The sequence below is a fragment of the Anomalospiza imberbis genome, chromosome 5 (genome assembly GCF_031753505.1).
Source record: "Anomalospiza imberbis isolate Cuckoo-Finch-1a 21T00152 chromosome 5, ASM3175350v1, whole genome shotgun sequence".
In the NCBI taxonomy this organism is placed as follows: Eukaryota; Metazoa; Chordata; class Aves; order Passeriformes; family Viduidae; genus Anomalospiza; species Anomalospiza imberbis.
Genome location: NC_089685.1, coordinates 1,055,542 through 1,071,969, shown reverse-complemented (window position 1 = coordinate 1,071,969; position 16,428 = coordinate 1,055,542). Strand labels below are relative to the sequence as shown.

Sequence of the window (16,428 nt, the reverse complement as noted above, 5' to 3'; positions counted from 1 at the left end):
CAGTTGTTTTTCCCAAATCACTCCCAATTCCACCTCCTCTGGACAGAAGGGCACAGAGTGGATTTTTCCTGCTGCATCCATCAAATGGTGTCCAGGAGGATGCTCCCACTCCCACTCCCACCCCGGCCATGGAGATAAATCCTGCCGGCAGTGAAATCCATCTGCTCTCCCTCCCCAGACAGAGACAGCAGCAATGGATACCAACATCTCCTCCATCCCTGAGGGAGATATATTAGCTGGTTACGTAAGGAAGCAACAGCATGGAGCTTCCAAGGACTCCAAAGCCCTTCCCTTTAATACCACTGGAGATTAGAGCAAATCGAAGGAGAGTGGAAAGCAGGCGAGGGGCTGTGGGCGAGGTTGTGCTCACAGGAAAATGCTGCAGTCTCTCCTCTTAATGCACTCTAAATCCCATCTGATTTCCAACTCGGCTGCTAGGAAAAAAAAAAAAAGGAGAAAAAAAAGGACAAAAAGAAAAAAGCCCAGCCTGTATTGAAATGATGTCAATGCTGGGAGAGTGAGGTGGAGTGACTCAGGGAGGGTGTGGAGAAGGGGAGTTTTAGGGGAAGCATCCAGAGGAATCCAGACTGTGAAAGCATTTTGGAAGCAGAGCAAAAGGAGCCAGGGGTGCGGATCTGCTGCTGGTTTCCAGCATCCAGGGTCAGATCCTGCCTCTGATAAACACACAGCACTTATCGTCCTCACGCCAGGCTGCCGGCACAATAAACACAATCCTGCTCGTCCCTCGGTGCCAGATGCATTCCCAGCTCCGGGGACAGGGATTTCCCTTCATTTCTGCTCCCTCTTCAGGCTGGCTGACTCCACAGCAAGGGAACCAAACCAGCTCCGAGTCAAATTCCTCTTCCCTCCTCTGCTGCAGACTAAACCTCGATGTTTCACACGGAGCGCGCTCCTGGCTGGATGAGGATTCTGATGGAAGGCAGCTCTCAGCTGAGCAGGTTTCTGCTTTCATGCCAAGTGACAGTTCTGTCACCCAGCCACACGTGCTTGGCCTCTCTTTGACAATTCCTGTCCAAACAGCCCCACCCTCAAGGTTTCTTTACAACTTCACCCTTTGTGCCCTTTTCCAGCTGATTTTGACACACCTCCTTCCACCTAACCCAAACAACCAGTGGGTTTCTTGGGTAATTCCATAATAACCAGTCTGAGCTTGGAAATTATCCCAGAGTCAGGCTGGAAAAGACCTCTGGGATCACTGAATCCAACCTGTGACCCAGCACCAAGGCATTCAGTGCCACATCCAGGTGTTCCTTAAACACCTCCAGGGTCAGGCAGAAGCACAGGGCAACGGGAGGCAGTGGATGAGCCCCAATGAGGCACATTTTCATATTCTGTTCATCTCTTGAACTGGATTTTATAGATTTACAGTTTTATTTCTAGTCTGAAGAGCTGCAAAAGTCACCAGACTTGACAGAAGGCAGGTGAGAAATGAACAGGTGAGAAATGCTATAGAGAATCCCTGGAATCAAGAGATCGACTGTGGTGAGAAGATGGAGAATGAAGCAGGATGAAAATGACCTGAGGCTGACTCAGGAACAGCCATGAAGCACAAAAAAAAAGCCTTGAGAAGGGCAGGAAATAAGTAAAAAAATTTTGGTTTAAGAGTTCTGGAGATGAGTTTATTATGGCACCAACTAATTGTGTTAATTGATCAAGGCTGGCCCTTCCTGTGCCGGGCACAGACACTCATCACGGAGCAGTTTTTCCCAAAAAAACCCGAAGGATATAGAGCCAGCTGGCAGAGGAGGGAAAGATCAGAGCCACCAGCACCACGGGAGCAAGCAAGGAGTTAATGCTCCCATTCCACCCTGAGATTAAAACTCACAACTGGTCAGTGACCCCTTGAGAGAGGGAGGAGTATTTTACCACCCAAACCGTGTCATTTCAATAGAAAGAGAGGAAGAGGCCGTTTTTAAGAGCCTAAATAAAAGAAGCCAAAAGAAAACCTTTGCAGAGGCCTTACCATTGGCATCCTGGACTCCGGTGAGCGCCCCGACCGCTGCTGCAGTTTCCCCAGACAGGACAATCTGTCCCCCTCCTTGAAGGGTGGCCTCGGCCAGCGTGGCTACGGCGTGGGCAGCGGCTTCACTGCGGGCGTGCAGAGGGGAGAGAAGGGTTAGGAGCACTAGAGGGACAAATAACTCCATCTTAACCAGCAAACACACGCCAAGAGAGCAGCCCAGAGCACAGGGATTTGTATCTGGCCTGGATGAAGTGATGCACAGCAGGAAATCAGCACTGGAGGAGGAATGGATGGGAAGAAACTGCTTCTGGTGGATTTTTTCTTAGAACAGCCCTGTGTTCTCCCTTTCACCTGGGACTTGGATAAAACTTTGGGACATTCCAAGCAGTTATTCCACGTGGCTCCTTCCTGCCTCTGCATTCAGGTATCAGACTTTTGGCACTGGCACATCCTGGGGCTCTGCAGATTTCAGAGCTCTCCCTTCACCACCTGTTCTGCCCTTTCACCTCGCCCTGTTGCCATGACCAGCATCACCAGCTCTGCCTTCAACTCCTCCCCAGCCCAGTGGCTTAATAATTTTTTTTTAATGAGCATTATTCGTTATTTTCCAGCAGAGTGCTGTTAAATTTCTTCACACAAATGAGGCCAGGCCCAAAAGCCCTACAGAGGTGCCCAAGGAGTTCCAGAACAGGGATGGGGTAAGGAAAGAGGGGAAAAAAAGCTGGGACTGTCTCCAGAAAGGTTGAGCTGCTGAGATTCTACAGCTGAGAGGGTAAAAGGACCTGAAACCCACCCAGATCCAGGTCAGGGACACCTTCCACTAACCCAGGTGAGCCCCATCCAGCCCTATTTGTGCCTTTGAAAGATTTCCCGCAGCTCTCAGGAGATAAAACTGGTTCTTGAAAACCCCAAAGCAGCTGCAAAGTGCTTCAAGGTTGTTGGATCAAGCCTTTTTCTGGCCCAGAAATGGGGTGGTTTTGTGGTGAGATAATGCAGATGTTATAATTATATATATATATATATATATATATATATATATATATATATATATATATATAAAATCAAAATATATAATAATATATTTTATATATTCTTTTATATATATATATGGGGTGGTTTTGTTTGCAGGTGAGACAATACAGATGTTATAATTCACACTATTACAATCAGAAGCTAACTGTTTCTTAATTATAACACATTAGAAGCATTTCTTAGCCTATCAGCTTTTACTACACTATGCTGTAAATGCTTTAAAGCTAATCATCTAAAATTACTTCTCGCAGATCTTACTACAATACACTTTTCATTGTTATATTTTTCTAAAATACCTAGTCTTGTTTACAAAACCATCCTTTAAAACTTATTTTTAATTCCATTTCTCTCTTAACAACGTTTATCCTTGTCCCATGGCATTTCTAAGTCAACATTTCTTATCTCAAAGTTTACATACAAATACCCACTATGTGAGCCTTCTGACAAACTTTAAGAATTCTCTACAAATTCATTTCCCACACGAGGTCACCCCAGGCTGTTTCAGTCAGGGTCTGAGATGGGTACGGGGTTTGTGGCCAGCAAAGCTGTTGTGTGCTGTCTCACAGCAGCCCTGCTGTGAGAAATGCAGTGCCAGATATTTAGGAAGGGATGTGCCCAATCCTTCCCTTCCTACACCCTCCCAGCTTCCCAGAGACTGCATCTGGACCATCAGCTCTGATCTGTCTCTAATCCCCTCTGAAACCCATCCACACTTTTTGCTTCTCCAGTATCCTGGAGCAGAGTTCCTCATTTAATTAGAAGGAAAAATTGCATTATGGTGCTTCAAAAACTCCTGGCTGGGCGGCCCTTTAGTCTGATATTGTGAGAAACAGAAAATAAAACGTTTCCTTTTTTGTTTTCCTCATGGTTTCACACATTTCCAGTATCTCCTTCCTACAGCCCACTGTGGCATGGATCATTCCTGGGGTTTGATCACTCTTTTCTATTTGAGTGGTGAGCACTTCCCACACTGTCCAAGATGTGAATGCACCATCAGTTATTCCTACTCCTGGCTTGCCCTTAATGCCTTTCCCTATAATTCCTAATATTCAACTTTGACAATATCTGCTCAGCAGTGGTAAAACATTCCTGAAGTCAAATTTCCTACCAATTCCTACCTGAATTAAGCAAAAAAAAGAGAGGGATTTCCTTTAGTTTCCCCATGGATGCTCTCCCTCTTCTCATTCTCTGCTTGACCAATTGACTCAAATGTTTTCCAGCTATTTCCCCATATATTTTTTTTTCTCTTCCCTCATTTCCTGCTTAGATGCCAAACACTTTCCTACTGCATCCACTCAGGGTGAATTTTCAGTTCTCAACAGCCCCTCTGTGTCTCAGAGCAGCTCTTAAACAACTCATAGAGAACCAGAATATTTTCTTGCCTAGCTTTCCTACTCCCCTTGGCACATCCTTCTCCCGAGCCTGGAGCTCTGGGAAGGCATCTTCCCTGCAGGAGGGCCAAGGGCAGCTCAGAAAACCTGGCATCAGGTGTAACTCCATGCCCAACTTCCCACTTCAAAAAAAAAAAAGAAAAAAAAAAATCCATGTAGGGAAATCTGGAATCCTGGAAATGTGCAGGATAAAATCCTGCAAGTTGGATTTGGGGAGATAGGGCTTTTTCCTGCAACTCCAGTGTCCTGGAAACATAATTTGTTTTTAAAAGGGAATTTTACAGGGAAACTATTTAGTAAAACAAGCCTATTTGACCAGCCTCATGTAGCAGATAAGAAATATCTGAAGGACCCAAGCCTGCATCATAAAGAGCAGAAAGAGTTCTAGGTGTGTTTGGGATTCAATCCCAACAGAGATTTGGGAGCAGACTGGGGTCAAAGTGATTCCTTCAGCAATTTCTGGATGGAGCAAGGTCTTGGAGCTTTATTCCACCTACCAGCAGTGTGGTCTGGTGCCCTGTCCCATCCCCTGCCTGCTCAGCCAACAGCCTCGAACCAGGATCCTGGTTTGGATGAGGGAAATTCTTGCCCACACCTCAGCAGTGGGAAACAGCCTTCACTGCTGTGCTGTGATTTCCTATCCCTCAGGGAGTGCCACAGCCATTTCCAGGTTTTAGGAACAGCAGGATGAATTTAAGCAGATATTTTGTCCTGCTGGATGGACCTGGGGAGCTACACCTCACATCTTGCTAACCTGAGTGCAGCCAAAAACCCTAATAACCACTGGAGCTCCTTCAGCTTCTACTTCAGAAAGATTGGAGGGGAAAAAACCCCAGAACCAGTGACCTGTGGAGGAAATTCTGATTCCGAACACAGCAGGAATCAGGAGCTGTCCTGCACACACGGCCTGCCGCAGGAATCCGCTGAGGAAAAGCCTCTCCCAGGACTGTACAGGGTGAACTCTGCCCTAACAGAAGGAAACCCAGGCAGGAGATGCCAGGCTCAGGTTGTGCCAGCTGTGCCCTGTCCGGGTACCTGTTGAGTGCCATGGTGACAGTGGCTCCCTGCTGCATCTCCTGCGACGCCGCCACCGCCGCCTCCGCTAGCGAGGCCACCGCCTGCGTGGCCTCCGAGGCCTGCGTCGTCTGGATGGTCATCTCCCCGCCCTGTAGCGTCGCCCAGTTCTGCTCCACCTGCCAGGGAACACAGGGAGAGGCTGTAGGATCAGGATCACCCCCTCCAGGGGTGCCTGCTTCCCAAAAAGAAAAATGGATCGGTTTTGGCAGAGTCCTGCAGGTGTCCGGCTCTGAGAGCGGGGAAAAAAGGGAGGGAGGTTGGGATCCAGCTGAGGATGTGGCTGGATGCTGCAGCCCTCCATCAGCCATGAGGCTACCAATGCATAAAGATCCAGAAAAGTCCTCAGAAACCCAGAAATCACAGAATTCACAAAAAGACCAGGTTGGGAGAGACCTCCAAGAGCATCGAGTCCAGCCCAGCCCCAACAGCTCAGCCAGACCCTGGCACCCAGTGCCACCTCCAGGCTCTTTAAACACATCCAGGGCTGGTGACCCCACCACCTCCCCGGGCAGCCATTCCAGAACTTTGTCACCCTTTCTGGAAAAGCTTTTTCCTGATATCCAACCTGAATTTCCCTGGGCTCAGCTTGAGCCTGTGTGCTCTGGTTCTGCCAGTGCTGCCTGGAGAAAGAGCCCAGCCCCAGCTGAGCACAGGCACCTTTCAGGAGCTGTGGAGAGTGCTGAGGCCACCCTGAGTCTCCTTTTCTCCAGGCTGAGCACCCCCAGCTCAGTTCCTCACAGGGCTTGTGTTCCCAACCCTTCCAAATTCCTCTTGTCCAGCCAAATTCCCAACAAAACAGGGCAGTGCAGTGTTGTACCTGGATCGCTGCCTGCCAGCCTAGGGTGTTCGTTAATTAGCTGTGTTTAATGGCCATCACTTCAAACACAAGTTCCACCTCACCATGAGGGAGAACTTCCTTCCATGGAGAGTGGCAGAGCTCTGGAACAGCTGCCCAGGGAAGCTGTGGAGTCTCTCTGCCAGGAGACATCCCAAAGCCACCTGGACGTGTCCCTGTGTCACCTGCTCTGGGTGACCCTGCCTTGGACTGGATTGCTCCCAAAGGTCCCTCCCAACCCCAGCTATTCTGGAATTCTGTGTTTCTGCAGTGTTGGAGCCCCAGCACAGACCACATCTCTCAGGGAAATGAGCCGTGTTTTCCTCCCTGATTCTATTTGCACATTTTGGGGATTGGTCCGTGTTCCCATCCAGGATTTATTTGGACAGCACCTGTGACTTTGGGTGGGGTTGAGCCATGTTGCTTAATAAAAGATTATGGTGGCTAGAAATGTTCATTTTTCCCAGGTATTTAAAATTCCAGACATTCCCATAGATAATTTTTGTATTACCTAAAGTTCACCCCTTTTCTCATTTTCCCCCATATTTTCATGTGGAGCTTCACAGCTGGTGAGATAATGATTATATGGCCACAAAATCCAGCAGGATAAGAACTAAAAACACACTTTGGACCAAAAAAGCAGAGGATCTGCTGACAAATCCTACTGGCTGCTTTGCAAGGTGGAGATCTCCCTCCACCTCCCATCCCCAGAAACATTTTTTAGGACACTCTCCAACTTCTGAGACACAAATAGAAATGCTGATAGGTGGTGATGAAAAAAACACTTCAATTTGTTGGGATAGAGATGGTTAAAAAAACCATAAAAGCAGAGGTGATTTGAGGCTCAAGATAAAATTTTGCATGAGGAAATTTTGCTGCCTTTGGGCAAAGGTTAATTCCAACACAGGATGGAGAGGGAGGGAGGGAGAACCTGAAATTCTGGGTGGGAAGGGAGATCCCAGTGATGCCCTGCAGAGGTGCCCAAGGAGCTCCAGAACAGGAATGGGGAAAGGAAAGAAGGAAAAAAAGCTGGGACTGTCTCCAGAAAGGTTGAGCTGCTGAGATTCTACAGCTGAGAGGGTAAAAGGACCTGAAACCCACCCAGATCCATGTCAGGGACACCTTCCACTAACCCAGATGAGCCCCATCCAGCCTTATTTGTGCCTTTGAAAGATTTCCCGCAGCTCGCAGGAGATAAAACTGGTTCTTGAAAACCCCAAAGCAGCTGCAAAGTGCTTCAAGGTCACTCCAGGCTGTTTCAGTCAGGTCTGAGATGGGAACAGGGCTTGTGGCCAGCAAAGCTGTTGTGTGCTGCCACCTCTCGCCATGACACGGGGACAGAAAGGGACAGAAAGGGACAGAAAGGGACCCACAGCCTCATTTAAAGGTGGGGTTTGAAGCCAAGATGGCAAAAAAAAAAAAATCTCTATCATTTTAATGGACTGTTTCTTAAACCCAGAGAAAGAATTATATTTTTTAATGTATGATTTGATTTTAAAAGAAGGGAAAAAATAAATGTTTGCAGGTTTGAGTGTTCAGATTTAGGCATGGAAATGCCAAAAAATACCCCTAAATAAATAATTTATAGGAGGTATATATAAAAAACACCAACAAAATTCAGACCTAAGACTTCCACCATAATTGTGGAATTATACATATATACATATATATGTATATATATATGTATTTGTATATGTATATATATATATGTGTATATATGTATACGTATATATGTATACAATATAATTAATATTATAATGTAATTTATATTTTTTATATAGAAAGTGCTGAATTGTTATGGCTCAAGACTCTGCAAACACAATTTTATATATATCTATAAATAAAATATTATATATATAATATTATATACAACATACATAATCGTGTATATATATAACTCTATATAATATATAGTTTTTTATATATTATATATTATAGATTATATTTTTTATTATAGATTATATATTATTATAAATATATAATTGTGTTTGCAGAGTCGTGAGCCAAAATTATACATATACACGATTATATATATACTTATACATAATTATATATAAATAATATTAGATTACATATATTGTATATATAATTATATATAATTATATATATATATTATATTATATTATATTATATTATATTATATTATATTATATTATATTTTTATAATTGTGTTTACAGAGTCCTGAGCCAAAATTATATATGTATACAATTATATATATATATTTATACACAATTATATGTAATAATATATTACATTTATTGTATATATAATTATATATAAAATATAATATTATATATATATATAATGTTATACATATTCTATTGTATCTTATGTATCTGATATAGATATAATTGTGTTTGCAGAGTCCCGAGCCAAAATTACACATGTACACAATTATATATATATCTACCATTCTATCTATTATGTATAAACCATATATAATATATAATTTTTGCATATTATATACATTAGATGTATTATATTGTTGTTTTTTTTTAATTTATATGCCTATAAAATTGTGCTTGCAGAGCCCTGAGCCGCACTACCCGTTGATCACTTTCTGCATGAAGCCACAGCCTCCCGTCCTGTGCCAGCCCTTTTCCGTGCAGGCTGGCTGCTTGCCGGGAGCCCTGAGATGTTTCTGCAAGCTCAGCCAGGCCACGCAGGTGCCCAGGAAGCCGAGGCAGCTCTCACCTCTCCGTCAGCCACTGCAGAGTAATTCACTTGTGCGACGGTGACTGTGGTGGGCAGCTCGGAGGCGTCGGCCAGCGTGGCCACCGTGGCACCCGTGCCAACCTGTGGAGGACAAGATAACGCATCTGTTACTGCAGGAAGTGTCCACAGCGCTCAGGCAAAGGGGGTCTCACGTGCTGCCAGATTGGAGAGAATAAAGGATTTACTGTGAGGGTGGTGCAGGGAGGCTGGGGATGTCCCGTCCCTGGAAGTGTCCAAGGCCAGGCTGGACAGGGCCTGGAGCAACCTGGGATGGTGGAAGGTGTCCCTGCCCATGGCAATGAGAGGATCTTTAAGGTCAATTCCAATCCCCTCACATTCCATGATTCTGTGACTAACTGTAATTGCAGAGCTCACAGAAAACACAGGGCTGTCCCCAAGGGGGAGGAAATCCCAAGGTGGAGCCGTGTTAAACCATGGCAGCTTCCAGACTGGAACCAAGTTTTGCACATCCCTCGTGCTGTCCCTATGTCCATGAAGGCCTCAGCAGTCTCCCGGCCTCAGGAAGAGGAGCTGCGGGATCATGGAGGAGTCAGCTCCCTTCTCCCACCCACCCAGCACTGGCTCAGAATTCCCTGCACACCCCCCTTGCTCCCCATTCCCTGGGTCTCATCTCCAGGCACCTTGGCAAACATGAGCTCCTCCTCAATACCCCTTTGGAAATGATCTTTTCCCCATTTAACAGCTGGGAAAGGACAAAGGCAGGGAGATGGGCAGCTTTGTCTCGGAAGAGAATTAAATATAAATGCCAGGAAGTCAATGGGAGCTCAGGTGTCCAGCACCTGAAAGGACACCAGTCAAAGGGAGATTGTATGGACAGATGAGCAAAGAGAACCAGCCTGGCAAGTCTGCTGGGCCTTGGTGGGGAACAGAAAACTCTAACAGCCACTGAAAAGCTTCATTTGGGAAAAAATACCCTACTCACACACTCAGTTTTTATCTGCATTATATCAGAAAAGTATGTCTGAGACTTCACTAAAAATGTGATGCTCAAGAGGCACAAAGTGCTGGGCCTGGTTAGGAACCACCACCAGTGGTGGTTTGGAGGCACAGGGGAAACTGAGATTCAATTCTCACTCCCACAAGGAGTTTGTGGAAAGTTTCAAGAGAAAAACAAATTTTTTTTGACATCCTGAGCTGCCAGAATCTGCCTTCCCACACAGGGAACACAGGGAAAACAGCAGCAGCACTGAGCTAAGAACAGTGTGATAGGAATCCTTATTCCACGAGGACAAATATGTATTTGGTGTTTGTGATAAATGTAATGCACTTCAGGTGTCAGATGAAAACCTGGGGCACAGAAATACCTGATCTATATATAGAGATATATTTCATATATATATATATTTTTTTTTTTTTAATATATATGTATTTGGTGTTTGTAATAAATAAAATACACTTCAGGGGTCAGATGAAGACCTGGGGCACAGAAATACCTGAAATATATATCTATATATACATATATAGATATATATAAAATATAAAATACCTGAAATGTAGCTAATTAAGCTACATTTCATACCACTAAAGGAAAGCAGTTCCACCACCTCTCCTCCCATTGCCACCACAGGTGTTGTATGGTGGCACCAGGGACTGGATTCGTTCTAAGCAGGTTCACTAAACTTGGGTCAAATCCCTGATTTTTTTTTTGACCACATCACAGAAATCCTTGCACTGGAGAACAAGGAGTGGGAGTTGGGAAGAGAGAGGATGAGGATGGGTCTCTGTTGTGGAGTAAGACACGATAAAGGCAAAACTCCTGGAGGACGAGGTGAGCTCCCGAGTTTCCTTAAACCACCTGCCCGAGGTGCTGGAAAAGGAAGACCCAGGGGGTTTCTCTCACCTGGATGAGGGACACGGTGCCGTCGGGGTTGCTGAAGGTTTGTACCACGGTCTGGGAGGGCACCAGGTGGGCGATGCTGTGCGTGGTCGTGGTCTGCGGGGTCTGCTGGTCCTCGAAGGCATAGAGCAGGTCCTCGCGCCCGTGCTGCTTGTAGCAGTTCTTCACGATGGTCCGCAGGGCCTGGGTCCAGGACACCTTCCAGCAGGAAGGAACAGGGGACGGTCAGCCCAGGGAAGTGTTCTGAACCAGCTCAGCGCTGGGATTTGCATGTGTGTCTTCACTGGGGTTTGCTCACTGGGCACCAATTCGCAAACGAGCAACCCCAATATTTAATCTCCCTCTGCTCAATCCCCTCCTTTCCCCAAGGAATCACCCTGGAGGGCCACCTGATCCAGTGAAGAGGTCCCTGCTCAGTGCAGGGCTTGGATGAGAAGATCTTTAAAAGGGCCCTTGCAACCCAAACCATTCTGTGACTCCAAGCAGAAAAACCACGGTGATTTGGGAAAGCACCAAAGTGCTGCCACAGCACCATTTCCAGCCTCCCCGCCCAACCAGCCCTGAACCAGCCTGCACAGGTCCTGCTGCCCCCACACCACGGTGGCTTCCTTTGATTATCTCTGTGACAGCTTGGTAGAAACTTCACTTTTTCACCCAGTTATCTCACTTTCCCTGGCCCCACTGCACATCCATGACTCTTTCCTTGAAGCACAAAGCTCCCTGCTGCTCTGAACAGGACAGCATCCCTTCCCTCCTTCAGGAGGCCATGACACAGACCCTTTCTTCTGTCCCTCAAGGCAAAAAGCACTGCCAAAACCCAGCCTGCAGCCCCCTGTGCTCCATTTGGAGGCAGACAGGGAGACACCCACCCGCTGCTTCTGTTCCTCCGTGCGGACGTCGCTGCGGACGTTGGCCCACGGAATGTCCTCGGGCCACCAGATGGGCTTGCAGCTCTCCTTGCCCCAGCCTGGCTTCCCACGACCCGTGGAATACTTCAGCATCTCGGGGATGAAGGCTCTCAGCTGTGCCTGGAACAAACAAAAGGTTGAGAGGTGTTTAGGAATTCACACCTCGGGTAGTTTTGAGGTGCGTCGTACAGAATTATTGTGTTCAACTTCCATCTTGATCCATCCATCTTGGAGCCATCGACTGGAAGAGGCCTGAGAGCCCAAGGAAGGTGGACAATACTTTGCCATCTTCTCCTAAGACTCAGCTTGGCAGCAGGTGGAAGAGAAGAAACAAAATTAAATCAGCCAAAACAGAATTACAACACCAAGGCACAGCCATTGTATTGACACTTCACAATTCAAACACTACCAGGAAGAGAACGAGCCAACCTGAAATGAAAAAAAAAAAAAATCACAAAAACCTATTAAAAACCCACACTCAATGTCCCTACAGTGGCAGGAGCTCAGGCATGAGCTGATGTATCATTTACAGAGCTGCTGCAAGGGGATGGAGCTTCAGTGACTGCTGAAATGTGGAAACCACGATCTCATACTTCTTCAGCCCTGTCCCACCAAAATAGATAAAGAACCCACACAGGGTTTTGTGACAAGACTGGTTTTGTACCAAGGACTCCTTGGAGCACCAGGAAAAGGCTGGTTCAGCTGCAGAGTAGAGGAGGAAGGGGAGAGCTCTCCTTATATCAGAGGAAGTCACATTTAGAGTTTAAAAACTGCATTTAGGAGCAGGTCCCTGCATCCCTTCAGAGCTTTAGAGTAAATTATTTCATAGAACCATGGAGTCACTTCGGTTGGAAAAGACCTTTAAGTTCCCCAGAACTGCCAAGGCCACCACTGACCGTGTCCCCAAGTGCCACATCCACGGGGCTCTGAAATCCCTCCGGGGATGGGGACTCCACTCCTGTGCCAGGGCTGCACAGCCCTTTCCAGGAAGGAATTTCCCCGAAATCCACCCTGAGGCTGCCCTGGCCCAGCCTGAGGCCGTTCCCTCTCCTCCTGTCCCTGTTCCCTGGAGCACAGCCCGACCCCCCCGGCTGTCCCCTCCTGTCAGGGACTCGTGCAGAGCCACAAGGTCCCCCTGAGCCTCCTCTGCTCCAGGCTGAGCCCCTTCCCAGCTCCCTCAGGAATTCTCCAGACCCTTCTCCTTGTGCTCCTGCTCCGTTCCCCTCGCTGGACAGAGTCTGGATGTTGCATCCATTGGCTCCAAGCTGTCCATGATGTCCATGAACTCATTTCAAGCTGCCTTTTCCACCTTCCACATGAAATATGCATTAAGGCACCTGTTCCCCAGCCTGTCCATGATTCACCTTCCACTGCAGGGCCAACACTCACCCTGGCATGCTCCAGGTTCCCTGGGTGGAGCCTGGTGAAAGGAGAAGAAAGAATTCCCCCCACAGAGCAGTTTCTTTAAAAATACATTGTTCATGGTCCAGGGGAGAAAAGAATTTGTTCTTCAGAAACTCTGCAATAAACAGGGCTGAGAGAGCAGAGCTGGGGGAAGGAGGGAAAACCTCCTGTAAAGGCAGGGAGTTCACTCCCAAGGATTAGTACTTAGCCGTAATGCCAAATAATTTGCCCAATAATTTATTAAATAAATAAATTAATAATAATTTGCCCGATAATTTATTCAAATAAACCTGGTAGCAGCAGGGTTTTCTGGAGTTGCTGTTGGTTTTTGGGGTTCTTGTTTGTTTTTGTTAAGGTTGGGATTGAAGTGTTAGTGATGGTATTTTGTGTTTAGGTTTAGATGTTCATTATTTTTATTTATATTATAAATATATATTTCTTTATTATATATACTATTTATAATATATTTTATATATTTATATTTATAGTATTCTATTAATAAGTCACAAAATGGTTAACTATTTTTTGTATAATGTTTTTTAAGGTTAAACTATTTAATTAAGAAATTATACTTAAATTATTTTTATTTTTAACTTAATAATTAATTGTTTGTACTTTGTAATGTGGTTTTTTTTGTTTAACTATAAAATACTATTTAAATTCATGAAGAAGAAGGAAGAAGAAGGTAAAGAAGAAGGATTAGTTTTTGGTTCAAAACTTCTATTTTGCTTTATATCTATTATATTTTAAATAATATATATTATATTTTAAAACTCAAAATTTTTTATTTTTTACTTTGTGATATGACACCCTTTTAATTAACTACACACTGGCAATTTTAGTGGTATTAATAATTTTGGTTTATGGCGTTAGGTTTGATGTAGTTTTCTTTTGGGGGTTAGAGTTTGTTAGCACAGAAAGTTTAGAATTTTCAGCATCTGGAACTCCAACGAGTTGCCTGGTGCAAAAAGAGTTAAAAGCTGCTTCCCTGCCCTGCCATCAGCCGTGCTCCTCGTTTCCAGCTGCATCAATTATTGCTCCCTGGCAGTTCAGGGCTCAAGCTACTCAGGGTACTTGTTAAGGAGGGTTTGTCTTTAATCCACGGGGAGGCAATCAGCAGCACAGTCAGGAGAGAGGACTTGGCTAATTAGTGCCCTAACGAGCCCCGGGCTCAGCCACAGGTAATGTCCCCCACACCCCTCAGGGCACAGGTGGGAACATTCACCTGCAGGAGCCACCCAAAAATCAAACATCTGCTGAAAAAGATCCAGTGGCACACTCCAGTTCGTGCCCTTGGAAAGGGCTCAGGCAACCCCCAGGACGGAGGATTTGGGAGAAACGGTGAGAAATGTTTCTTTGGCAGCCTTTCACACAGGCTCAGTGTTTTCACTTTTAATGTTAAATTCAAAAATGAATGGTACTGAGCTATTCCAGTCCCAAATGCAACAGCCCAAAGCACAGCCAGCTGTATTCCAACTGCTCTCCAGAGCTGGAAACAACAAGGAAAGTCGTTTCTATAGCAGAGCAAAACCTGTGGCTGGGAATTTTCTACACATCCCCACAGCTCAGCCTTGGGATCTCTGGGAAAAGCACAGTCGAGTCCATGCAGGACCTTGGCTGCACCTGGAAGTGGGAGAGGGAAAAGCAGCAAGTGCACAAGAGCTGGAAGTGAGCACTCATCCCTGAACCCATCCCAGCTGCACTTCCCAGAGCTGGGAAACCATAAAACCATCCAGGCTATTGCTCAGCTGCATGGGAGCTGATTCCAGCAAGGATTCTGCCCCTGCCAAGTGCCAGGGACCAGCTGGGAGAGCAGGAATGCAGCTCTCAGGAGGTGAACGGGCACCACAATGATCTTTGAACAACCTTTTAAAGTTTTTTTCTGGCTTGTAGGAGCCAGAAAAGCTTTTACTAGCTCCTACAAGCAAGTTATAAATCACGAGGGCTTAAAAAAAGTCAGATTAAAGGACAAATCACCTGTTCATAAAACAGAGAGAGCTGACTGAAGCACTGAGCTCACCTTGGTTAAGCTCAGATTACCCAATTTTACTCCTCAATCACATCAACGAGCAGCTGAGAACAAGTTGAGGGGCAAACTCAGCTGTCACCAAAGTCCAGAAAGCATCAAGATGCCCCTCTGTGAAGGTTGAAAATCCCACTGCACAGAAAAACACAGGGTTTTCCTGCCCAGCTCAGGTGGGTGATACTCTCCATTCCCAAGGTTAGAGAAACATCTTTGACTGGGCAAATAAAGGCTTTATTTCCCTCCAGACCACTGGGGAAGCAGAGCAATTAAAAGGAGAATTATTTTCAACTCCTCACTGATGACACCTCTACACCTGCCTGCTGGCACCTGCTGAAAGCAGAGGCCTCATTTTTCCAGTCCCTGCCATCCCCATCCTAATTACATTTATATTTATTTTTGTGCCAGTTTTCCTTAGGGTTTTGTGCAACTTAGTTGCAAAAAAAAAAAAAAAAAACAAACAAAAAAAAAAGATTTTTTACTAGAAAATACAAATAATTATGCTGGAAGCTCTGGGAATCAAGATTCCCACAATAAATGATGTCACCTCTGTTCCCAGTTCAGGAGAAACCTTTCCACCAAGCTCTTCCGAGCTACCTCACTGTGCTGGAACAATGAGGGCCATTGCTAAAAAGATCCTTGGTTTTCTACCATAGAGCAGCAGGAGAGGATTTGAAAGAAATCCTACAGGTTCTACATCAGCACTTTGAGCAAAGGCCCTGCAGGACAAGGAGGAGAAAAACACTTCCATGGGGAACTGTTCCTGGTACACAACAAAAGCTGCCCATGAGCAGCTCCTGCAGGTGCCACCTTTCACTGGAGTTTAGAAATCCAAGAAATAATTTTTGTCTCATTTGTCAGGGACTGGGAAAATGATCTGTACCAGCCAAAGCACAGTACTCTCAGTAAAATTTTATTATGACTGTGAGCTTGTCTGATTCCACTAAGAAATGGAGGTGGTGTTTTGAGCAGGGTGTGACCTCTGCAGAGCACAGAAAAATCTGCACATCTTTGCCCTGCTCCTGCACCTCTTTGTGTGCTGCCCTTTCCACCTTGCTACTCCCTCAGAAAAAAATTGCCTTTCAGCACTTAAAACTTGTTGTGGTGCCTCAGACTGGGTGTACCCAGAGCCTCCTGCAGGACACACCTGCCTGAATTCAGGTCCTGCATCCCTGGGAAGGAGATTTCCTTCCAGGTGAA

At 45.7% G+C, this 16,428-nt stretch overlaps 1 protein-coding gene across 4 annotated transcripts in view; it reads right to left on the bottom strand.

The window, feature by feature from the left end:
* NRF1 (nuclear respiratory factor 1) overlaps window positions 1–16,428 on the bottom strand; it is a 60,440-nt gene that overhangs the window by 20,399 nt on the left and 23,613 nt on the right. For 3 of the 4 annotated variants that reach the window (XM_068189324.1, XM_068189326.1, XM_068189325.1), the window contains exons 6-10: window positions 11,763–11,921; window positions 10,897–11,091; window positions 9,015–9,116; window positions 5,443–5,600; window positions 1,985–2,109 (exon numbers count right to left, since the gene is read on the bottom strand). In XM_068189324.1, the coding sequence (XP_068045425.1) occupies window positions 1,985–2,109; window positions 5,443–5,600; window positions 9,015–9,116; window positions 10,897–11,091; window positions 11,763–11,921 (739 nt within the window). Of the gene's footprint in view, window positions 1–157; window positions 435–1,984; window positions 2,110–5,442; window positions 5,601–9,014; window positions 9,117–10,896; window positions 11,092–11,762; window positions 11,922–16,428 lie in introns of those variants that run through there. The other variant, XM_068189327.1, reaches the window with a different exon arrangement.